The sequence below is a fragment of the Schistocerca americana genome, chromosome 7 (genome assembly GCF_021461395.2).
Source record: "Schistocerca americana isolate TAMUIC-IGC-003095 chromosome 7, iqSchAmer2.1, whole genome shotgun sequence".
Taxonomy (NCBI): Eukaryota; Metazoa; Arthropoda; class Insecta; order Orthoptera; family Acrididae; genus Schistocerca; species Schistocerca americana.
The window spans coordinates 310,830,242-310,855,796 of NC_060125.1; the positions used below are offsets into that span (position 1 = coordinate 310,830,242).

The window sequence follows — 25,555 nt, forward strand, 5'->3', positions numbered from 1 at the left end:
ATGGCTTGCAGACCTTATTGATTGATTGCTTCACAAAAGCATTTTGTCATATGTGTAATGTGATATACAAAAACATGTTTATTCAAATTGTGGGTAACTATATTAAAATCAGGACCTTGTATTTCCAACCCTTCCAGTGTGGCAAGAAATTCGAGAAATACTGAGAGTGCAAATGCTGTTGCACTCTTGCTTCAAAAGAGAATGCACAAATGATGGCAGGCAAAGGGTAGTAGAGATTCGTACGCCTGTGAAAATATATATGCACGAAGCATACAAAAGCTACCACCACCATACCTTAGCAGAAGATCTAGCTGCAAATGTGAAAAAATTGTGGTCCTGTGTAAAATTACTAAATGGGTCTAAGGCTTCCATCCAGCTGCTCATTGATCATTCAAGTGTGGCAGTTGAAGGTAGCAAAACAAAAGTTGAAGTTTTAAATATTCACGCAGAATACTCTGCCATTGTTTGACTGTCAAGCAGATTCCCTTATGGACGATATAGTAATAAGCATTCGTGGCATACAGAAACAACTGAAAGAGGAAAACAAATAAGTCACCAGGTCTAGATGGAATTTCAGTTCTGTTTTACAAAGAGTTCTCTACAACATCAGCTTCTTACGTAGCTTGCATTTATCGTGAATCTCTCATCAGCACAAGTCCCAACCAACTGGAAAAAAGTGCAGCTGACTGTCAAATTTCCTTAACATTTGTTTGCTGCAGAATTCTTGAACATATTCTCAGTCTGAATATAATAAATTTCCTTGAGACTGAGAAGCTTATGTAAATGAATCAGCACAGATTTAGAAGCACCTCTCATGTGAAACTCTGCTTGCCCTCATCTCGAATTATATATTGTGCACTATGGATGAAGGGCAACAGGTATATTCCATATTTCTAGACATCTAGAAAACATTTGGCATGGTGCCCCACTGTAGTCTGTCAGTGAAGGTACCAGCATATGGAATAGGTTCTTAGATATGTGAGTGGCTTGAAGACCTCTGAAGTAATAGAACCCAGTACATTGTCCTTGGTGGTGAGTATTTATCAGAGGTAAGGGTATCGTCAGGAGTGCCCCAGGGAAGTGTTATACAACCACTATTGTTTTCTATATTCATATGTGGCATAGAGTGCCATAAATATCGATATTTGTTCAGTGTATAAGTGTGCTATCTTTGAGGAGAGGGCTTGGGGAGGATGTGGGCCGCTAACGGCAGTTAGCCTCTGGTCTTGTATCTGTGTGGAAGCGAAGTGCTAGTAAATCTGTATCCGGGAGAATTCTAGTTGTTTACCTACAACTATATCCTATTCCCTCACTGGTGACCCCGTTTTTTGTGTAATATGCGTCCGAGTTACCGCCCGAAGGTTATTTACACGCCTACCCCATCGGGTTTCTTCGCGATCGCGAGGGCCGTTGTTCAGCTTCAGACAATGACCTTTCAGCACTCACCGCCGCCCGGATTTCAGCAACATCTCTCCAGCACTCCTGCCATCGTAGTGGACATGCCGCAAGACTCTTCAGAATCCTTCAACCCAAACATGCAGTGGAATTCATCGAGTGCCGCCAGTTTCTTCCAACCGCCAAAGGTCGCGGACTCTGGCTTTGTTAGCCTAGACCTTTCTACGTGTTCTCCACAGGGTGTTGTTTGGAACATTCCTACTCCTGTGTCGAATGCACAATTCAATACAGTTTGTGATGTCGAGCGAAGTTTTGCTACTTTGGAAAATCCAGTAGTAAATTCAAACTCGAATCAGTTCCCGCCATGTGTGTATCCTTCCGTGCCAGCTAGTCAACAGGTGCTCAATGCTCGCCAAACAGCAAATATCACACTGAGTGTGCATCCTAGTGTACATATGTGGGATCCTTGTGTTGCTTCTAATCAAGTCAACAATTCTGTGCTGGACAGTAATTACCCGGACATCTACAACCAGCCCCACCACTATTGTTTTCTATATTCATATGTGGCGTAGAGTGCCATAAATATCGATATTTGTTCAGTGTATAAGTGTGCTATCTTTGAGGAGAGGGCTTGGGGAGGATGTGGGCCACTAACGGCAGTTAGCCTCTGGTCTTGTATCTGTGTAGAAGCGAAGTGCTAGTAAATCTGTATCCGGGAGAATTCTAGTTGTTTACCTACAACTATATCCTATTCCTCACTGGTGACCCCGTTTTTTGTGTAATATGCGTCCGAGTTACCCCCCGTCGAATAGTGGTTGAGTGAATACCGTGTGCATTACGGACATTCACCGGTGCACTTAAGTACTTGTGGCTTCTCTCCGAGCTACCACGTCAATGGGAATGCACATTTTAACTACGATCCTCACACTGTTCAAGTGTTCGTCGCTTCTCAGCCGCCCCCATGGCGTCAAGTGAATTTCGCTATACCCTCATTACGGGACGCTAATAATTTGGACTCGCTATCTTCTGCATGCTCTTCTTCCATCCGAAGAAATAGGTGCACCTCCGCAGTGACTGCAGTGCCGAATCTGCCGAAACTACCAGACTTCAAACCCGCTCACCCGTAGTTCTGGTTTAACCTGGTTGAGCAAACATTCAATGTCTGTGCTTTGGATGACGATGCATGCTTCGCCTGCCTCATGAACCATCTTCATGATCGCGTCGATTTAATTTACAATCTGGTCGAAGCACCCCCCTCCCCCCACCCCCCTAGCAGGGACGTATGCTGTGGTGAAACAGACGATACTGGAGTGCGTCTCAAAAACCAGGAGAGAAAATGTGCGATAGCTCATCTACGAAGAGCGTCTCGGCGACAGGTCTCCGTCCCAGCTGTGGCGGTGCATCCGTCTTCTTGTCGATGGGCAAGCTATACCTGATGACACGCTCACAGAAGTCTGGACAGAAAAGCTGCCTTTGCCTGTCCAGACTGTAATTTCTGCATATGAAGATAGGCCAATAGATTAACGTTTACGCGCCGCCGATAGATAATACTCTGCAAGGCAACATGAGCTCTGTGCACTGCATTCTGAACGTGACCGCACTAAGTAGCTTTCTGACACCACACCCTTGTCTGGTGCTGCTAATAACAAGTTTGTTAAACTAGCCGCCCTGCCTGCACCTTCAACGCCCCGCAACGACAGTGCATCGGCCTCTGTGGAAGACTCTGGGTCACATACTCCGTCACCTAGCAACTACTCACAGGAGCACAGGCCCGCCCAACCTTACTGTTTCTTCCACGCAAGATTCGGGGAGCAAGCTCGTAAATACCAGTCACCCTGTTCTTACCCAAACTCCAACTGCAGGTAGGCTGCGGTGCCACCTCCTGCGATGTAAAACAACGGGCACCATCCAACGTTGCATTCCGTTTCGGATAACAGCAGTAAGTGTGGTCGAGTCTATGTTCGCAATTTACAATCAGGTGTACGTTTTCTGGTAGACACTGGCGCAGACGTCTCTTTGCTGCCGGTTCGCCTAGCAACCAATAAAGTGCAACCACACAAAACAGTACTTCGTGCAGTGAACTTGTCTACCCTACAGTGTTCGGGTTATACTCTGTATACAATGAAACTTTCGCCTGAGTGCAAGCTGGAGTGGACGTTTTTAGTGTTAACAATTGAAGATCCTATTCTCGGAATTGATTTTTTCAAGCACTATCAGTTGTCACTAGATTTTGTGCAAAATACTGTGTTTTACCCCCCACTAAACAAACATATTCCTTTCGCTCCACCGAGTGACAGTTCGGCTAACACCAAACATGTGTGCTGTGCTAAGAAGTGTTTAAACCTATCCTTGGAGCTGCAATCTTGGCCAAACAAGTGGCTAGTGGAGTGCGCCAAGTCTTTGAAGTTGCGGATGGAACGTATGGAAATGCTGCTGCATCCCCGCACATACACCACGGGTTGGCCTCCACACAACAACGCCTCACGACACTACAAGCAGACGACTCGTCAGCTACAGACAAGGTCAGTCTGTGCCAATCTGGTGTGCCCGTGCCCGCGCACATTAACAACAATGTTGTGAACTCTGTAAACTGTGTCAGCACCCCCTCTTGTAATGACAGTGTATGCCCGAGTGCTCATGTTCCTTGCGTTCCGAATGGACAATTAACTTCCCAAGCTCGTGGCAATGAACTACAGCCATCTGCTGTTTGGCAACACCCACTCGTGCCTACAGCGCTCGTAGCGGCACAGCCCGCTACCAAGAACCAGTGTACCAACCTCTCCCATGTTAACACGCGTGCGGCCTTTACGCAGCCTGCGAGCGATTGGCACACCTGTACTTCCGTGCCCTCAGCGCCACAGCTTTGCCCGTCCGCCACCGCCTGCTCTGCTTCATGGACATCTGTCGTGCCGCGCCATGTATTGCAGTAGTCACTAATGGCACAGTTCATCGGTTACATCTAACCGATGGGCCGCCCATATCACAATGCCCACACCGCCTCAAGCTGGAATTTATGAAAATTGCAAAAGAAGAATTAGATGATCTATTACAAAAGGGAATAATTGAACCTTCTTCTGGTTGCTGGGCTAGTCCTATCCTGTTTGACCAAAAGAAAGACGGTACTTGGCGTTTGGTCGGAGACTATAGGCGTTTAAATGCCTGCACCATCATTGATAAATACCCGGTCCCACACATTGCGGACTTCAATCATGCGCTCACAGGTGCAAAGTACTTCTCTGTTTTGGACTGTAAGCACGCATTTCATCAGATTCCTATGGCTCCGGAGGATATCGAAAAGACTGCCATAACCACTCCCTTCAGGCTGTTTCAATACAAATTTATGCCGTTTGGGTTGAAAAACGCCCCCCAAACGTGGCAGCGTTTCATCAATCAAACTTTATCCCATCTAGACTTTTGTTTCGTATACATGGGCGACATATTGAGTTTTGCTCCTACATTGGAACAGAGTGAGGAGCGTGTTCATGTCGTGACATATATTTTAGCAGCCACTGGTATTGAACTGAACAATAAAAAGACTCAATTGCACCAGTCATCCGTCACATTCCTAAGTTATGTTGTGCATCGGACGGTCTGACACCACCGCAGGACAAGATCAAGCCTGTTCTCGAGATGCCATGACCCCAGACCTATTGGGAATTACGCAGGTTCATCGGAACAGTTAATTATTACCGTAAATATTTGCCAGCCGCTTCTGCGGTGCAGGCTCCTCTCATAGATGCTCTCGCTGGCCTGCAAATTTCTGTCACCTGCCAGGTCCCATGGACACCAGACATGGACAAGGCATTTAACGAACTCGAACAGCTGTTGGCCTCCACTGCCACTATTGCTCACCCACATGCGGACACCACAATGTTTATCACCACTGATGCTAGTGACAATGCGATCGGTGCAGTACTGAGTCAGACATACAATGATGTTACGACCCCCCCTGCAGTTTTTCTCAAAAAAGCTAAACAACGCGCAGAAGAAATACTCACCATTCGACAGAGAATTACTTGCAGTTTACGAGGCTGTAAGACACTTCAGAACTGATGTTGAGGGACGAGATTTCTATGTGCTCACTGGTCACAAGCTGTTGGTTCCTGCCATAAAAAATCCTGCGGCTGATCCATCTGCCCCCACGACACTTTCGTCATATCGATTACATCTTGCAATATACAAATGACATTTGCTACATCCGAGGAGCGGACAATGTGGTTGCTGATTTTCTCTCACGCGTTGGTGCTGTCACAACCTTAATTGACTTAACGGACCTACCTCGGTTGCAAGCGGCAGACCCCGATACCATGCAGTTAATTTCAGACCACAGCTCCTCTCTCCAACCAGTACGCTCTACTTTCCCTGGCATATCTGACTTAGTGTGGTGTGATGAATCGACTGGTACGTTGCGGCCATTCATTCCTAAGCCCGTTCAACGCCAGGTCTTTGACAAATTACACACATTAGCACACCCCGGTGTCAAAGCTTCCACCCATCTGGTACCTGAACAGTTTGTCTGGAGAGACATGCGCCGCGACTGTCAGTCTTGGGCCAAGGCATGCATGTTGTGTCAACAGAACAAAGTTTCCAGGCACACTTCCCCACGCCTTGGCTGTTTTGCCCAACCGCCAGGCCGGTTTCACCATGTTCATGTGGACCTCGTAGGCCCTTTGCCCCCCTCTGAGGATTTCCGTTACTTGTTTACAGCTATTGACAGGATGAGTCGGTGGGCTGAGGCTGTGCCTATTCCGAACATTACCTCTGAGACAGTAAATCGAGCATTCTTAGATTTGTGGATCTCTAGATTTGGCTCACCTGTTTACCTCACCACTGACCAGGGACGACAATTCGAGTCTTCAGTTTTCTCCGACTTATGTAAAATGTGTAGTATTGTCAAAATTCATACTTCCGCATACCACCCCGAAGCAATGGGCTTGTCGAGCGATGGCATCGCACCTTAAAGTCTACCTTGCGTTGCCATGACTCACAATGGACAGAAGCACTGCCCTTCGTGCTTCTTGGCCTTCGTGCGACTTTCAAGGAAGATCTCAAGAGTTTCGTAGCCGAGTTTGTGTATGGCCAACCTCTGGTTTTGCCTGGAGAATTACTTGCTCCCACCCCACTTCCACAGCCCTCTGAACTCTCTTCGCTTCTCGAGTGAGTGCGCTTGCACTGCAGCAAAATTCAGCCGCCACCTCCGGCTACTCATACACCTTTGCGTGTGTATGTACCGCGCACGCTAGACTCTTGTGAGTACGTGTTTCTCAGAGACGACTCAATCAGAGCCCCGCTTCAGTCACCCTACACAGGTCCTTACAAGGTCGTCAAATGCTCCGAGAATAATGTGGATCTCCTCATAAAAGACTGTAACCATGGTCTCACTCAACCGATTGAAACCAGGTTTCATTGAGCCTCCAGTGAACCTCCCTGATTCTGCCCCTATTTCTCCCACTCCTGCTTCGAGCGGCCATCCATCTTCTCATACCATACATTCAGGTATTGATTCTCCACAGCGTGCTTCTCTGCCGAGCACTGCTTCTTCTCCGCGTTCATCTTCGTGTGACAGCTCTTTGTCACGCCGTTCAATCCACATTGGCTCCTCATTGCCTTCGGTCACGTTCCCTCGTCCATCAGCTGATCGTCCAAGGTTGTCGCCTGCGCAGTCCAGTGTACCTGCCACCCACCCCTCTTCGCAGATGCTTCCCCCAGCCATGGCTTTCCCACACCTCCCTGCCTCCCTACCATTGCTCGTTCAGGTGCCACCCAAGAATTCACGACACATGTACACCCTGATGACATATATAAATTATCTGTTGTCGTAGATGGTGATACGGTGTGTGTGGTACTCACGTGTGACAATGTTGAGGGAGGAAGTGCAGAAACTCGTATGGTGCACCGCTTTAAATTGAGCACAAGTGCTGTTTGTGGCAATTTACGTGCCTTTGTTAGGCCTTCTGGCAAGGTGATTCTCCGCCTGCCTGCTGACGAAGTGCTACACCTCCACTCCAAGACGGGATGTCGTCTTCAGTCGCCGGCGTCGCTTGCTGACTTCGCCGGCGACGTACTGGGTTTCACCCCCCGGTCTCCTGCCAGTCAACCGCTTCCGCTTGATGCAGAAGAACTGTACGTTACCTTCCTAACTTCTCACCCCTCCCATTCACAGGGACGTACTCCATACTGTGCGGGGGAGGGGGGGGGGGGGGGCTGGCTATGTGGCGTAGAGCGCCATAAATATCGATATTTGTTCAGTTTATAAGTGTACTATCTTTGAGGAGAGGGCTTGGGGGGGGGGGGGGGGGGATGTGGGCCGGTAACAGCGGTTAGCCTCTGGACTTGTATCTGTGTAGAAGCGAAGTGCTAATAAATCTGTATCCGAAAGAATTCTAGTTGTTTACCTACAACTATATCCTACTCCCTCAAATATATTGTCTGGCAGACAGGGAGGGGCAGCAATCTGCGGACATTTGCTCATGATGCTGTGGTATATGGGAAGATGTTGAAGTTGAGTGACTGTAGTAGGATACAAGAAAACTTAGACAAAATTTCTAGTTGGTGTGGTGGCAGCTAAATGTAGAAAAATGTAAGATAATGTGGCAGGGTAGGAAAAATAAATCTGTGATGTTTGGATATGGCGTTTGTATTGTCCTGCTTGACAGTTACATTGTTTATATATGTGGGCGTAATGTTGCAAAGCAATATAAAATGGAACAAGCATGTAAGGATTTTGGTGGGAAGGCGCATGGTTGATTTCAGTTTATTGGGAGAATTTTGGGAATGTGTGGTTCATCGGTAAGGGAGACTGCATATATGACATTAGTGTGACTTATTCTTGAGTACTGCTCAAGTGTTTGGGGTCTGTGTCAGGTCACATTAAAGGAAGACATTGAAGCAGTTCAGAGGCAGGCTACTGCATTTGTTACTCTCTTTCTTTTCTCCTTCAAATTAATCATATGGCCTACAATAAATTACTATTAGAAGGTGAACACATTCCTTAGTGTAATCCTTCCAAATGCTGTTACACTGTTCAGCAGTTTTAGTTGATTATCAGTTACGTGTCCACTGCCGTTTTTGGAAACCCAGAATCTACTCTGTAGGAATCAACATGGATTCCGGAACAGCGATCGTGTGAGACCCAACTCGCTTTATTTGTTCATGAGACCCAGAAAATATTAGATACAGGCTCCCAGGTAGACGCTATTTTCCTTGACTCCTGGAAGGCGTTCGATACAGTTCCGCACTGTTGCCTGATAAACAAAGTAGGAGCCTACGGAATATCAGACCAGCTGTGTGGCTGGATTGAAGAATTTTTAGCAAACAGAACACAGCATGTTGTTATCAATGGAGAGACGTCTACAAACATTAAAGTAACCTCTGGCGTGCCACAGGGGAGTGTTATGGGACCATAGGTTTTCACAATATATATAAATGACCTAGTAGATAAAAACAAAGATGAGGTGACTTACTGAACAAAAGCGCTGGCAGGTCGATAGACACACAAACAAACACAAACATACACACAAAATTCAAGCTTTCGCAACAAACTGTTGCCTCATCAGGAAAGAGGGAAGGAGAGGGGAAGACGAAAGGAAGTGGGTTTTAAGGGAGAGGGTAAGGAGTCATTCCAATCCCGGGAGCGGAAAGACTTACCTTAGGGGGAAAAAAGGACAGGTATACACTTGCACACACGCACATATCCATCCACACATACAGACACAAGCAGACATGATGAGGCAACAGTTTGCTGCGAAAGCTTGAATTTTGTGTGTTTGTTTGTGTGTCTATCGACCTGCCAGCGCTTTTGTTCGGTAAGTCACCTCATCTTTGTTTTTATATATAATTTTTCCCACGTGGAATGTTTTCTTCCATTATATTGACCTAGTAGATAGTGTCGCAAGTTCCATGCGACTTTTCGCGGATGATGCTGTAGTATACAGAGAAGTTGCAGCATTAGAAAATTGTAGCAAAATGCAGGAAGATGTGCACCGGATAGGCACTTGGTGCAGGGAGTGGCAACTGACCCTTAACATAGACAAATGTAATGTATTGCGAATACATAGAAAGAAGGATCCTTTATTGTATGATTACATGATAGCGGAACAGGTTTCGAGAGGGTGCGTTTCTGGATGAGGTATCGAATATATTGCTTCCCCCTACTTATACCTCCTGAGGAGATCACGAATGTAAAATTAGAGAGATTCGAGCGCGCACGGAGGCTTTCAGACAGTCGTTCTTCCCGCGAACCATACGCGACTGGAACAGAAAAGGGAGGTAATGACAGTGGCACGTAAAGTGCCCTCCGCCACACGCCGTTGGGTGGCTTGCGGAGTATAAATGTAGATGTAGATGTAGTTTCAGTATCTGCCATTTCGGCATTAATGCCATGCTGGAAAGGACAAACTGTCTTATGAGCTCCGTAGTGGAAAGTTGGTGCTAGTGCTTTTGTAGAGCACCTAAATAGGTGATTTTGATTCACTTACTACCTTTACATAAGATCAAAACTACTTAGGATTCCTGGTTGGATCAGTTGGCAATATCTTTCCTGTGAATTCATTAAACATGTGGTGTATTGTAGAAACTAGATTACTTCAGGAGGAAGTCGAGCAGATACTACAACACACACAAATTATTAGTAATTTATGAAAACTTGAACATGCTAAATGCTTAAATTTGGAATCAGCTGCTGTCCACACAAATGACATGTATTTGATACTGTTGTTCATAATTATAGCATTTAACACTTTGTCATTGCAGAATTATTGTTCACATCAGAGTACAATTGTCTTAAACATGATACAAAATTCGGAATAACCATTCTATTTGCGCGCAGCCAGATCTATGCATTGACAATACTTTCATCGTTAGCAATAATTACAATTACATAGAAACTGGGCGATTATATAGAGACTTGGCTATCACAGAGAGTCTTGGGAGAGCAACACTGCTCTCAGACATTAATAACTTTCTGACTGTGGTGGTATGAGGAAACACTTGGGGGTGTGTCTTAAGACAATGTCTCTGTTTTGTTGCTGCATTTTGCAGCAACTGTCTTTCCTTGTGGTGTCATTGTGAGGTACCAACTTTTACATGAGACCTCATTCTTTGTGCAATACCACAGAATACTTCTCATATTGCACTCTTTATGTTTATATCGAGTTTGTTCAGCTTTAGTTTGTCAAGGCTTCAACTTTGCTTAAATCTCTAATGAAGGTCTCTCTGTTTTTGCAGCAACTTTGACATAGCTATTCAGCTAAAGTGTGTCTTTCCCATCATTCACAACATTGCTAGCAGATACAGGTCATAGATTTATTGTACAGAACATTAGAATTTTGCACTTATGTGTGCCACATCTTTTCCCCAGAGATGGACATTTTATGTTGACTGATCAGATATTTTGCAATTTGTTTCATGTCATTCTTGCTGAGCACAAACATTTTCCTACCTTCTTTTAACATTTATAGTAACACATGTAATTATTGATGCCTTATTGCCACTGCTTCCTTTCTGTACAACAACTGTTTTGAAAAGTTGAGGATTGTTAATTACTGGGAGATCTAAAGCCTGTCATGGGTAAATACAAGTGAATGGTCATCAATGCATAAGAATTCTGTCTGGTTTAAACAGACATCAGTCGGTCATGTTCATTCACATTTGCAGGCTCTTGATTGTGTTCCACTGATTGTCGGTTTTGCTATGAACTGTCAAAGAAAGTTCAGATCTCCACTTTGGTGGTAGCAGCATAGAGAGAATTCATCTGCTGTTTTACTGGTGAATTTTTGTTGTACAAGTTGCTTGAGTGGTGAAATGGTCTCAAGATAATTAAATGTTTTTGATAGCAAAATATATATGTCAGAGGTGCTTGTGAGATTGAAGAGATCCACAGCACAACTGCCAAAGAAAATGAAATATGATTGGTTGGAGACTTTTGAAGGACACGTAGGTCTATCTGGAGGCTTGAGAAAGATGATAATTACATTAGATACTTCCAGCAGGCATGAAGGGAATGAAGAAGTGTGTACTAGCTTAGTTCCTGCTGCTTTGTTGGTGGAGACTGCTTGGTCTGCACAGATTTTTTGTTTGTTTTTGTTTAACTAAATTTTTCTGTTGTTCAAAATTGCAACATGATCTAAACTTTTTGAGTCGCCATGCAAATGCGACTCACACACACATAACCACAGTCTCTGGCAGGTGAGGCCACACTACTAGCAGCAGCACATGATGTGTGAGGCATCTGGGTGGGGGTAATGTGGAGGCTGGGGTGTAGAGGGGGAGGGATGGCTGGGTATGGGTGGTAGATGGTAAAGTGCTGCTAGTGAAAACACGCAAGGATGACTTGGAGAGAGGGTAGGGCAACTAGGGGCAGTCGGTAGGATAGACAGAGGGCAGGGGAGAGATAGAGAGAGGTAGCAGAAAATGAGAGAAATCCCTAATTTCACATCCTTAGGGGTGAAATTTTCAAAAATCCCCTCTTATAGGATGCCTTTAGTATAAGGTCAACATACTTTCTAAATTTCAACTTTGTATCTATAGTGGTTTGAGCTGGGTGGTGATGATCAGTCAGTCAGCACATTGCATATTATCTACATTAATTATGTAGATTGAAATTAATAATATACAAAAGACTTGATTATTCTAATTGGCTCCATTCATTGTAGTTGTAATTGTGTGACTGTTATGTTAAAAGTTTTTAAAGTAATAACTAAAATCCGTTTCCCGTGAGCTACTATCTGCCCCCTAGCAAATTTTATAGAGGATTTTATCAAGTAGCTTTTGTGACAGGTTGTATGGTAGATTCACATAACACTGAAGAAGTGCTTCACATATGTTATTGCAAACATCAGGTAGAATCTGAGCTGCATCAGCTATTCCATTGTGAAACCATTTAACAGTAACGCGCAAAGTTGCTAATAATAAGATCATAAAGGTCCTTTCTATGTAAGCTTCAGAAGCAACTGACAGTGAGTGACGTCTGGATATGTGACACTCCAGCACCAAATGACAGCATTGGGCGATCATCCTGTGCGCAAGTGACGATCTCCCACTTCAAGATGGCTACTAGAACCAACCAACCAGCTTTTCTGAAAATGGCACCCCTAAATCATAGAATATTGTCGCTTGAGAATAAGATAACAAAATTAGCTTTGCTTAGGAAAATTAATCTGTAAAGGAGCCCCATCCATAAAATTTACGAAGGGAGGAATCTTCACGAAGAGGGGAATCTTCATGGAGAATTTCATTAATTTATATCATCAACTAAGAAGATCACCAGACAAATGCTTCGAATATACGCACGTGAGTAGAGAGATGATCAACTATCTCAGCAACATATTGAAGTTGAATGATTCTTACGTGACCAAGAACTTTTAACAACCGATAAGCGCAGAAGAGTGACTGACTGCGATAAATAAACAAAACTAGTGATGCTTCGTGTGAAGTTCCATGGTCTAATGGTAGGCTAGTGAACAGGACCACTGTTGAGTCCGATGGTTTGATCCTGACTCTTCTTATATTTTAACTGACTCAGTTACAATCATGTAACCAATGCTGTGTACTAAGTTTTATCTGAACTGTTTACACCACATCTAAAAACATGTTTTTAAGGTCTCGTCAAAATACTTGATCTTTAAGCGTATGCACACCTACACCCACCCAGAACATTCGCACGCAATTGATTCTGAATAAAACAAATTGAACAACCCTGAAATATTACTGATATTTGGTTGTTGAAAATGTAATTCATCAGGAATCAATGTTAAGGTCAAGCATTTCAGTTAATCTAAATAGTCTGCACAAGTTTTGTGCAGAAAGCGTGATTCTTTTGGCACCTCATTTGCCTTCCTGGTGTCTTCTCTAAATTCCTAAATGTAGTACTTAATTTGAAGGAAGCCTTTCTGACAGTTAAATATTACTCCAATGTATCTTTTTATGCGCGAGAGAGCTAAGCCTTGAAGAGGTGAACTTTTTAACACATTTAAATAGCTAGCAACAGCCGTTTGTGAAATATTTCAGTTTTTCCTCAAATTGATAATTAAGTTTTCTTTAATTGCCCTGAATACTTTCAAGAAATGAAACATTTTCTTACTATACTAGACTTCATCTGGTCACTTTGATGCCCGCTTTATCCATTTCTCACGCTTTCTTTAGATATGAAAATTTGGACAGATACTCATTGTGTAATTTACTCCACTCAAACATTTGACGAAAATGTTTCGAATGATAATCATATGACAAACTGTGTCCTTTCTGCATGCTGTCATTTCCAAAAAACCTCATTTTGATATCGAACTGTTTATGAATTATGACGATTTTCACAATCACTTTTGATTCTCGATGCGCAGAAAATTATTCAGGTGCTCTGTGAGTGACCCGTCCGTGGTTATAACAAACAATATCTCGATAATGAAAAAAAATATCATTCTGCTCTCAACAATTTTGGTATGTTGGCTACATTTGACACAATACGCAAAGTCTAAGCAATGTGATTTTATATCTTCAAAGTCTAAAAAATTTTGTGCGGTCATTTACTTAGTTTTGTGCAGCACAGTAGCAGTGACAAATAATGAAAATAGATTCAGTCCCCCACTGAGCGAAAATATAAAGCTGTAAGATGCGAAAAATCAAATTTTTTCACCAATTATTTTTCATAAAATCAGATGGTAAGTGTTTCATAGCAGTCAGTGTGTCTGCTCCAGCACTTTCCCGAAAAAACTCGCAGCTCTCGCTTTCACTGTCATATGTGCTGCAGCGACAAGATTAAAACATGTTTGAATTCAAATGTCGTTAAGTTGTAGCAGAGGACAATCTGTGCCATGGATGTTGCTCACCTAGGACACTTCTTTAACTATACTGTCATTGTGTTTCGGGTCTGAAGCTGTCAGTCGCTTCTGTTGCTCATGTAGGACATGGCCTAAATGCTAGCCTTTCTTCAGGTTATGTTTCTCATCAGTTATTAGTGTTCTGCTGTTAAATTTTGCCTCCAATTCCCATGAGGAACCAGCAAAAAGTATTATCTGGGATTTGTGCAAAGTTTTGGATTAATGCCAAATAAGACTGGATCTGCAGTTCAGTGTTCCATCACTACCTCCAAATGCATCACATTTGCATACAAATTTAGACACCTAGGTCCATATCTCTCCTTTCCTACATCTTTTTACTTGCTTCCTCAAAGCCAATGCACTTGCCTTGCAAACTAATCCTATATGAATACCACAGTTCTGTATTGTAGTTATAACTAGTGTCATATCAAATGACACCAAAAAATGATAACACAGGTTTGCTAGGTTTGGGACGCTACACTTGTTCTGTCATGTTCCCTCCAGTGTAAATGCTTGGTCACAGACGCAAGTGAATGATATTGAACACTGGCGAATTGTCTGGAAACGGTCATCCGCTTGTGTTTGCATCCATTAGTATCAGTGTAAAGGAGACTTAGGATGTTGCCCTCAGGTGTCAGTTCTATAATTGCTCGAAGTATTTTTACTCATATGTCATTAACTTGATAATGGAAATTATCTTTGATATTGTCCAAATTTTTCTGAAGTGCCTGACACTAAGTGCCCAAGGTAGGTGGTTTATAAAAGGATGCTTACCTTTTCCCAGATTATTTCACATTCGGAATCTATATGAGCTGCAATAGATATTATCGAGTTAGGTAAGCAATAAATTCACTGCCATCAATGACTTCTAACCCATTCTTGTGATGCATATTCCAACTAGAAATTCTGGTTTCAGTTAGCTTTCTGTTCTTAATACTGTGTGGCCATTATTGTCTTTAATTTGTGGGCCTACCGTGGATGCTCCTCCAGTTTAATAATACCACATAAATATTGTCTCTTTCCAATCTACAGGATTGAAGTTCTTCTCTGAAATAACATGCTAGATCTTACTCTGATTACAGCAGGCAATTCATCATTGGCTGTATAGTGGGTTTCTTTTGATCTAAAAAGGAAAAAAAAATGGATGCCACATATAATCTCTTACTTGAATATCTGCCTACTTTGTCTAGTACATGCTTGAATTGAGGGGGCTGTACAATTCTTGGCGCAGAATAATCATCTGACCTTGTGCTTAGAGCTCTTCAGCTCATCCTCAGTCGAGATGACCGTGATTGATTCTAGGTATGATGTTGGTGAGTCATGGCTCCACTTCACTAGGGCAACTAGCTGGCTTTACCAGTCCAGCCAACCATGCAAAGGAACCAAGGATGATGTCAGAACCCAGGTGACAGGTGTTATTGGTGACAACATGAGCTACAATTTTGCAGTTAGCTGCACAAGTCCATTAGGTAACTGTTGACAGATCCTCTCCGACATATTAGATGAGACCTCTTGGCAAACATACCAAGTGCACTCTGGCCTTTTTTCCCAATCTGCATGCTATTTGCCTGAGAGAAACTAATGTTGGAGATCTCAGTGACCATCATAGGAACCCTCTGAGCTTGTTCGGACTTGGCTGGAAAATCGGCGTTTTGGCCCAGTAGGTAAGGCATTCTGTGCCAAGATGTGTAATCAGTACTGAGCTGCTCTTCTTAGCTGCTGTTAAGGCTTAGGGGGACAGCCGTGCAGCCAGTTCTCATACTTGACTTCCACCCAGAAATACACAAACCATCACTAGTCCTCAGGTGAGGACAAACTGGTCAGATCATGCACGTGAGAAGATACAATGATATTGGGGTTTTCCAGAGGATTCAACTAGCGCCAGAGTTGACACTGGTGCCTCCATATCATTGGAGCTTATGAAAGCAGCCTGAATTCTTATTGACCATAGCCAATGCATCTTCTAACTTTTTCCAGTCAGTGGCCAATTCCCTTTATGTCTACACACCATAATCACAATCCCTGACTATTACCACCATGCAAAACTATATTGTCATTGTTTTGAATCAGTTGACCAAGATGTAGTAGGGATACTACCTCGTATTCACCCTTAAGAAAGGGGTTTTAGGTTAATTTGGACCCTCCTTGTATACTCACAATAAAAGCTCTAGATCACCTCTGTATTATCATGTTGAGTTACAAAACCTTGTGCATTGTTGCTGTATGTTTTACTTTCATCTTGCTTCTATTTTCTAATCATGTGCTCTGAAATAATTAAGAATATAAATTACTTTTGTTAATTCTTTTTAGATGCGGACTATCTTTTCTGCTCTCCCGAGGAAAAAGCAGACACTTTTCTTCAGTGCTACCATGACAGATACATTGGAAGAAGTTAGAGCTGTTACTGCAAATGAGGTAAAGTTGTGTTTTTATTGTTTAAAATTTTCATTTAATTTTAAATGAGAGTATTATACACAAGATGATGACTTACCTATTTGCATTATCATACAAGCCTGAACCTCACAACATTATAGGCAGTATTGTCTTTTCTGCTCTTCTTTTTGGTACGACAAATAGTTAAACCATACAGTGCATGATTTTAATCTGTCTGCTCTAGCTAATATTTAATACCTGTTAGGGAAACTGTATATCACGTGTTCTTTCTTTGGTTTACTGTGTTGTTATTTGTATAGAAAAATGACATTGGTGGGTTAATGTAATGTAGATGTGGTAGTGCAATCTCCATAATAAAGAGAGAAATGTGCTGGTGAATGTTTAGGCAAAACACTGGAAATTATGTTTTTATATGTCTGCTGTGTCAGTGTTTCAAACAGAAAAAATAAATTAGCATTTTCACGAAATGGAAAATTTGTTTTTGCATATGGAAATTGTTTATAAAGACACTGAAAATTATATAATAACTGAGAAATTGTTTAAGTATATTGTTATATGGAATACAAACAACATGTAAAGAAGAAATGGATTTTCAGGGTAATAATAATTAAGAAAATTACAAACTGCAGACCAAAGAACTGACTTCGTCATATGTCACTGATTTCTGAGCATGGATTGGTGTCGTTACTTGTGTTTATTTGTGATCTTTTATGGTTTCACTGGTTTTTGGTTTTCTAAACTTTTGAATCTGATGTGATTTTTTTTTATTGATTGAAAACATTCTGAGACAGGGAAACAAACCGAGACAGGTTGGCTATTGCATGACATACTTTATTACTTTTAGTCAATAGTTGGCTTTGTTGTCATGATGGGTTAATGGTTTTTGAACACAGTAGCATAAACATGTCCCTGAACAATGGGGACCTTATTTATTATTTAATTTCTTAAGACCTTTCAAATTGTTTATTAATATGAGATAACTATGCAAGTAGGATAAATGTTATTCCTTGCCTGTTTCCATTAATTATTGTAATCAAAGGTTGTGATATCGGCACAACTTCATTCTATTTAGCTGTCCACTGTGCATTTTTCCATCCCCTTGTAAGGATTTGATTTCTTCAGAGTAGTGTTTCCTTTCTCACAGTTCAGGCAACACTATATTTTCTCACTTTCTTTTCAATTGGTTCTCAGCTTCTCTCTTTTTGGAATTTATTGTGCTCTTGAGTAATGTATGCCTTGCCTGAATTCTTCATCCTACTACTGATGACATGTTTTGTGCCAGTATCAATATCTCATGGTTCATTGAGAAGAGAAGTGTATTTCTTCCACAAGATTAAATTTATTAGCAACCAGTTTTATGGAGTTACAGGGGACATAGTCTAAATCATGGTTACATGACATTTCCTATATTGTGAAGCACGATTATTATTAAAGGCCACTCAACATCTGCAAATTTGTTCCCTTTAGCCATAGGCTGTACCAATGTGTCTAGAACTGAACCATTTATATTTGCTCTGGAAGACACGTTCTATAGCTTATGACCCACCAGTACGAAGTGCTAACATCCTCAGTGAAGTGGAATATCTTAGTGTAAAGATACTTTTACTACTCTTTCCCTCGCAACCACACCACAAGCAGTCATTGTTCAGTGTTTGAGCGTCATAAGCTAAAAGTTAATTCCATATATCCGTCCCCACATTGACGAATTAAACCAAGGAGCTCTTTCTGACTCCTCATACATCTCTCCCTGCCATTCCTCCTGTGTGGGGTTTTAAACTATAGAATTCTTTTATAAGACTCAGCTACTACACACTCTATGTCCCCCCCCCCCCCCCCCCCCTCGTGGGGAACTCACAAAACTCTCGTGTGAGTACATGCTTGCCACACATGGGGCCCTACCCTTGCAGTACTCCTTCCTTTTCTGTGCAGCTTGTCAGTCCTCCTCCTATTTTTTCTCCCCTCCCACATCTTGTGTACAATCGGGAAACTGAAACTTGTGAAAGTATTGGAAGACTGAGGTGCATTTCATTTATTTATTTCTCTCTTTTCTTGTTCCCGTGTCTCACGCCCATCCTCTGCTTTGGCGTTTAAGGTCTCGCCTTTTGTCTTTCTTCCATCCTGTGCCTGCCTGAAGGCTGGCTCATACATTTGGCGCATAAAGAATGAGTGGGTAATGTGTAACTCACAGCACCTGAGTTGACAGGTAGGGCTTGCGCTTATCCCCTGGTAAAGGCCAGGCCCAGGGAGGATGATTGCCAATCGCCCAGTGGTCCCTCTGTCTAGAGGTCAGGAGATGTGACCTAAGTGTGAACAATAACCTAGGGTGGGTGTGCTCCCCTTTGTTGGGGGGGGGGGGGGGGGGCAAGAAGGAAGTAGCGCTCTCTAAGAGATGTTGGAAATCATGGGGGATTCACCCACGATGAGCACTTCAACTCCATCAATGCAACCTCCATCTAAAAAACAGAAATGGAATGATACCAAAGACATGACAAATCCTCAATTTGCACCCCACTACCTAGTGGTATTACCCACAGGAGGAGGTCAGAACTTCTGTGCAGTGAACCTGTTTGTCATTCAGAAAGGTGTGGATACAATTGCAGGCCCACTCAAGTTCTGCATTCGCTTACGCAGTGGAACATTGCGTCTAGAGACAGAGAGTACCTTTCAAGCCCAAAATCTGCTTAAAGCTACCCTCCTCTACAGATACCCTGTTCGTGTAGAGGCTCATCAAACACTGAATTCCTTAGGTGGTGTCATATACAGTGAGCTGCTTGATAGTTTGACTGAGGGAAATATACAGCATTATCTCTCTGATCAGGATGTAACTGCAGTAGATTGGGATATGAAAAGGGTTGGTGCAGAATTAGTGCCTGTCCACACACTTTTCTTAACATTTGATCAATTGGAGCCACTGTTGAAGATCAAGGTGAACTATGAAATCAACATTGTCAGACCCTACTTATTGAACCCAATGTGTTTCTAACAATGTCAGCACTATAGCCATACTCACATGTCTGAAAAAATGCAGCCAAATGTGTAACTTGAAGCAACGATGTTCATGGCAGAGATTGCCCATTGCCTTCATCCCACTGCATCAACTGCAATGGCAACTATGCCACTTCATCCTGCAAATGCCTTGTGTACCTCAGCAAGCGAGTCATTCAGGAGATCCGGGTGAAGGAAAAGGTACCCTTCAGTATTGCTCGCAAACTGTTAGCTAGCCAAAAGCCTTGCATACCACTATCGAGCAGTTACAGTACCATTTTTACTATGTTACAGCCCATGAAAGATATGGCCATGCAGATCTGCAAACTCCATTCAGTGCCCTGGTAGTGAAATCGTCTGGTTTTAAGGTGACATCTTCACCTCTGCCCACTACAGTTGGTCAGCACACTAAAAGAGTCGCATTTGATGCATAGAAGAATGGAAATTTAAGCAGGGATCCTCCTGAGAGGACTTTTTTGCGCACCTCAAGTCAGAAAACATCTGGGTCCATGTCTGACAAACGCAAAGGTACTAAGAAGGCAAATGAAGACAAACCCTCTTCCCCTTATCGAACTTGTAGATTGTTTAAGATCATCTACAACAGTGACACTCCGTGACTTTGCTGTCTGGTTGACTTACATTTCACCGGTGCGAATCACCAACTGATTCTCCACCCTGGAGCCAACTGACCGACCTAGGGAGGTTACTGGTACCAGATCCACCAGCCTCAGGACCCTGTCATAGTATGCAGCCGAAATCTGGCACTGGCAGCTATCAAGCTAATTGCCCCTTAGAAAATAAATATCTCCTATAATCTACTATGACTCTTCCAATGGAGCATTTGTGGCATCAGATAACAAAGGGCCGAATTATAAGTGCTATCACAGTCACAATGCCCAGTTGTTTTATGCCTCCAAGAAACAAAATTATGCCCTCAAGACCACTTTGACCATTCACACTTCACTCCAGTACATTCCGATCTTCATTCCGAGGAAGGAACTCCAGCTAGTCCTACACTCATTCTGGACGACATCCATAGCCAAACCATTTCATTGAACACCCAGCTACAATCTGTTGCTGTCCATCTTTCTCTCCCCAGTTATACCTTTTCTCTTAGTAATATCTACATCACCCCCTATCATCTGATTTCGCCAGGGCAGACATACTGCAACTTACCACTCAGCTCCTTCCACTCTTTCTGCTACTTGGAAACTTCAGTGCCCACCATCCCATTTGGGGCTCTCTGAGAACCTGCCCCTCCTGGCAGATATTTTCAGCCAGCTTGCTCTCATTTCTGTCAGCACTGCCAAATCCACATTTCTTTTGGACTCCACACACACTTTGTTGCACCTGGATCTCTTGTTCTGTAATGCACAGGTTACGCACTGTTTAGACCGGTCTGTCCTTTCAGACACATACTCAGTGACCATTTCCTGTGCATAATTCATCTACTAACTCATGTCTCATCTGTGCGCAAGACCAACTGGCAGCTTTCTGAAGCTGAATGAAGGCTCTACTCTTCACCTTGGATGAATGATGTTTTCACAGTTATGATGATCAGGTAGAGTACCTTGTGAATGTTATCCTCAACACTGCAGGTTGTTCCACCCTCCAACTTCTTCTCTAACGCAATGTGTCCCAGTCCCGTGGTGGACTGTGGAATGCCAAGATGCGGTTTGCACGTGTTGACGTGCTGTCCGTGTCTTTGAATGCCATGCCATGAAGGAGAAATGTATTTGTTATAAGCAGTTGTGCACAAAGCATCGTCTCATTATCAGAGACAGCAAAAAATCTAGTTGGATCTCTTTTAATAATTCTTTTAACCATTTTACTCTCTCTTCTGTTGTTTGGGTAACGTAAGTTGGATTTCTGGAAGTGAGGTATTTCTCCCAATTCCTGGCCTGACTGTAGCGAACAGTGTCAGTGTGGACTCTATCGAAAATTCCAACACTTTGGGATAATAGTTTGCGGAGAGCTTGGGCCCCGCCCATTACCATCGTGCCTTCCTACCTCAGAAACGACTGGAGGTGGCTCAGGAGACATCGTTCCCCTCTCAGAATCACGAATGCTGCAATACTGTTTTAATGTGATGGAGCTCAAAAATGCTCTCACCATGTCACAGTCCTCCACTTCAGGACCGGACAATTTATACATTCTGATGTTGTAGCACCTATCTCTTTACAGCAAGCACTTTCTCCTTCGTACACATATAGTATCTGAACAGACTGCAAATTTCCCAAAATTTGTCGTGAAGCCATTGTAATTACCATACCCATGCCTGGTAAGGACAAACATCTACAATCCAGCTACCTCCAAATTTCCCTCACCAACGGTGTCTGCAAGGTGATGAAACGCATGATCAGTCAGCTGGCATGGTGGCTTCAATATCAGCATTTGCTAACAAATGCACAATGTTGATTTCATAAGAACCGCTCTGCAGTTGATCATCTCATCACCTTCTTGACCCACATAATGAACAATTTTCTGTGAAAATGACAGACTGTAGCTGTTTTTTTGTTTTGAAGAAGTCTTATGATATCTGATGGAAGATGAGCATCCTCCATACAATGCACATGTGGGGTTTCCGGTGCTGCCTCTCCCATTTTATTCAGAAGATTTTAAAAGATTGTGTTTTCAAGGTATGTGTGGGTTCGGCTTTGTCGAACACTTTTATTCAGGAAAAGTTGGTGCCTCAGGGCTCTGTGCTGAGTGTAGCTCTATTTGCCATAGCAGTTAACCCTCTCATGGACTGTTTCCCATCAGACATCTCAGGCTCTCTTTTCATCAGTGACTTTACAATCTTCTGCAGCTCTCAACAGACCTGTTTACTTGAGAAACAACTTTAGCGATGTCTCTACCATCTTTATTCGTCGAACATGGACAATGGTGCTTCCGCTTTTCCACTGAAATACTATCGGTCTGAACTTCTAGTGCCAAAAGAAGTTTCTTCCACTGTCCTTACATCTGAGTCCTGTTGTTCATAGGTTTGTCGAAATCATGAACTTCTTGGGGCTCACACTCGATAGGAAACTCTGTTGGTCCTCGTACATGTCTCATATTTCAGCACACTGTACCTGATCTTTAATATCCTACCTGTTTTAAATGGTACTTCATGGAGAGCGAATAGGAAAGTCCTCCTCTGCTTATAGCAATCCCTTGTCTGATCAAAAACGGACTATGGGTATTTCATTTACTCATCTGCATGACCATGTAGTTTACACCATCGAGGCATACATTTGGTCACCGAAGCTGTCTGCACTAACCCAGTTATGAGTCTCTGTGCAGACACTTCCAAACTACTGCTGTCATAATGGCATGATTTTCTCCTCAGGAGATGTGCTTGTCATCTGTCCTCTTTGCGCAACCATCTACCCTGTGCGTCTGTTTTTGACGACTCCCTTGACCGCCAATACAGGGTAAGTGCAACTTCTTTGTTGCCTTCCAGAGTTCACTTTCATATACTGCTTCAGAAGCTCAATCTTACATTACGTGCCACATTCCAGATGGGTGAGAACCCTTTACTGCCTCTTCTTCATGCAAAGGTCTGCATTCGTCTTGGATCTCTAGAGTTGACCTATCGCTGAGTTTCTCAAATTTTGCACACGACATGGAGGCAGCACCTCTGTCTACACTCATGGCTCTAAGATCAACATCTACACTTATGGCTCTAAGATCAACCGTGGTGTCAGATGCACCTTTGTTGTTGGCTACAAACATTTTAGATACCGGCTTTTAAAACAGTGTTCAATTTTTACTGCAGAGCTTCTGCCCTCTTCTCAGACCACTGAGTACATCCGACAGCAAAGGCTTCTCAGTTGTGTATTATGTTCCAATTCGCTAAGTGCCCTCCAGAGCCTCTGTGTTCTGTACACATACCACCCCTCAGTACAAAAAATCAAAGAATGCCTCCATTCATTTCCTGCTAATGAAGCCAATGTGATGTTCGTGTGAATCCCTGGTTGTGTCAGGGAATGAAGCTGCCAATGCTGCTGCTAAGACTGCAGCCCGACTACCTATGTCTTTTAAATATTCTGTCCCTTCAGATAATCTCTGTGTTGCTGCATGTAGGAACATTGTGTCACTCTGCCATAAACACTGAGCTTCTTTATATAGGAACAAACTCTGAAAAATTAAACACCCCCCTACAGCATGGATGACTTCCTTGAACCCCTCTTGTCTCAAGGAGATACTTTTAGCTAGGCTGTGTATTAAGCTCTGTCGTTTCAGTTACTCACTTTTGTTAAATGGAGACCCCTGCACCACTCTGTGCTTACTGCAACCAACCATTGGCAGTGCGCCATTTTCTGACCCAATGCCGATTTTATAACTGTTTACATTTTAATATATGTTTGCCATCAGAATTATCAGATTTTTTTAGCTGATACAGCACACACTGTAGAAGGTGATTTACATTTTATCTGTCATAGTAATATGGCAAAGGAAATTTAATTTACAACTTTTTGGGCTACCTCCTCAACTGGGAAGTGATCATTTTTAGCTGTCCCTCAATCAGGCTCCGAGTATTATGGACTTAAAATTCATTCGGCAATTGACCGCTCAGCTGTTTTGCTTCCTTAAGCAAGAACAACAAACGAACCAAACCTACAGGGTCAAACTGCCAAGAGCCTCTTCTGATAACCAAAAGCATATCAGATGAACATGGGGCAGTTTACATGCACACAAAAATTTGATATTCACAAACTGAACTCCTGCACTGCCAAATAAACAGGCATATCCACTCACTACCTGTCTGAAGAAAGCCAGAACATGCAATGCATACAGTGGATATGGGCTATAATTGAGTTGGCACAAGACGATCCGTGACAACTGGCAGCGCTGTTCTGAGCATTCAGCTGAAATGCTCAAATGGCTGCGGTATGCCAATCAGGCCCAATTGCCCTGATCATTGAGACAATCATCCCACTAACACACCAGTTTAAAGATACCTGTTTGGTAGAACACCATGTCCTGCTGCATGAAGTCTGGAACTGCCTGCTGTCTTTCCTCGCCCTACAGGAGTTGACGGTCCTTTAGGATCTTTTTTAAGAGACCACATGCTTGACAGTCACATGGGGAGAGATCAAGACTATATGGTGAGTGCTTGAGTGTCTCCCACTTGGGTTGGTGTAACTTCCGCATTATGACATTTGTGACATAAGGATGCGCATATGAAGCAACAATATCTCTTGGCACACTATTCCACAAAGGTGGTTGTCAGTTTTGCTGCCCCATCACATTTTTCATTCTCTGATGAATGTGTACTGGTGTTTGTCCTTCAGCAGCCAAGAAAAGAATTACAGCACATTTGTCCTGTGTGGATGCATTTGTTAATGATGTCGTAATAGTGTCGCCATAGTGCACATTTCCGCATTTACTGCATCCACTTTGGGAAGACAGGAATGCCACACTAATGCCTTGCCTACGTGCTAGTGCTTATGTACCCCTCATCGGAGTTACACTGTATTGCACATATACTACAGTAATGCCCTCAAATGGAAGCTTTTTGATTGCCCCTTATACTTTGCATCACCGAGAACAAAAAAGAAGAATACTGAATCTCTAAATCTCTAGCAGAAATATGCATCCATAAAGCACTTTTTGATTTTCAAATGGAATTGGAAACAACATCTGATGACTGGTATTTCTTCATTAGCTGCCAGCCAGTACTTGGGCGTTGCAGATTCATATACAATAAAAACTTCATCCCTCTGTGCCGTACAAATTTCAACTCTTAATGTATCTGGCTTAGATAGCGGACTGTATCCATCACAGCATCAATAGAATGTCCAGACACTTTCTAGTGATTCAGTCTGCGAACTCACCAAGTGAAGAAAAGATCTACATTCCTAATATAAACTGAAGGCTTTCGCAAACATGTTTAGTTGATGATTGTTACGTTTTTTATATAAATTTTTCTCATATTTAGAATTCATCATTATGATTCCATGTTTGTGAGATAAGTAAAATAT

General features: G+C 42.8%; 1 protein-coding gene across 2 annotated transcripts in view; it reads left to right on the forward strand.

Annotated features, from left to right (window-relative positions):
- Positions 1–25,555, forward strand: part of LOC124622055 (probable ATP-dependent RNA helicase DDX49) — a 56,944-nt gene that overhangs the window by 24,388 nt on the left and 7,001 nt on the right. For both annotated transcript variants that reach the window (XM_047147621.1, XM_047147620.1), the window contains exon 5: positions 16,518–16,622. In XM_047147621.1, the coding sequence (XP_047003577.1) occupies positions 16,518–16,622 (105 nt within the window). The remainder of the gene's footprint in view (positions 1–16,517; positions 16,623–25,555) is intronic.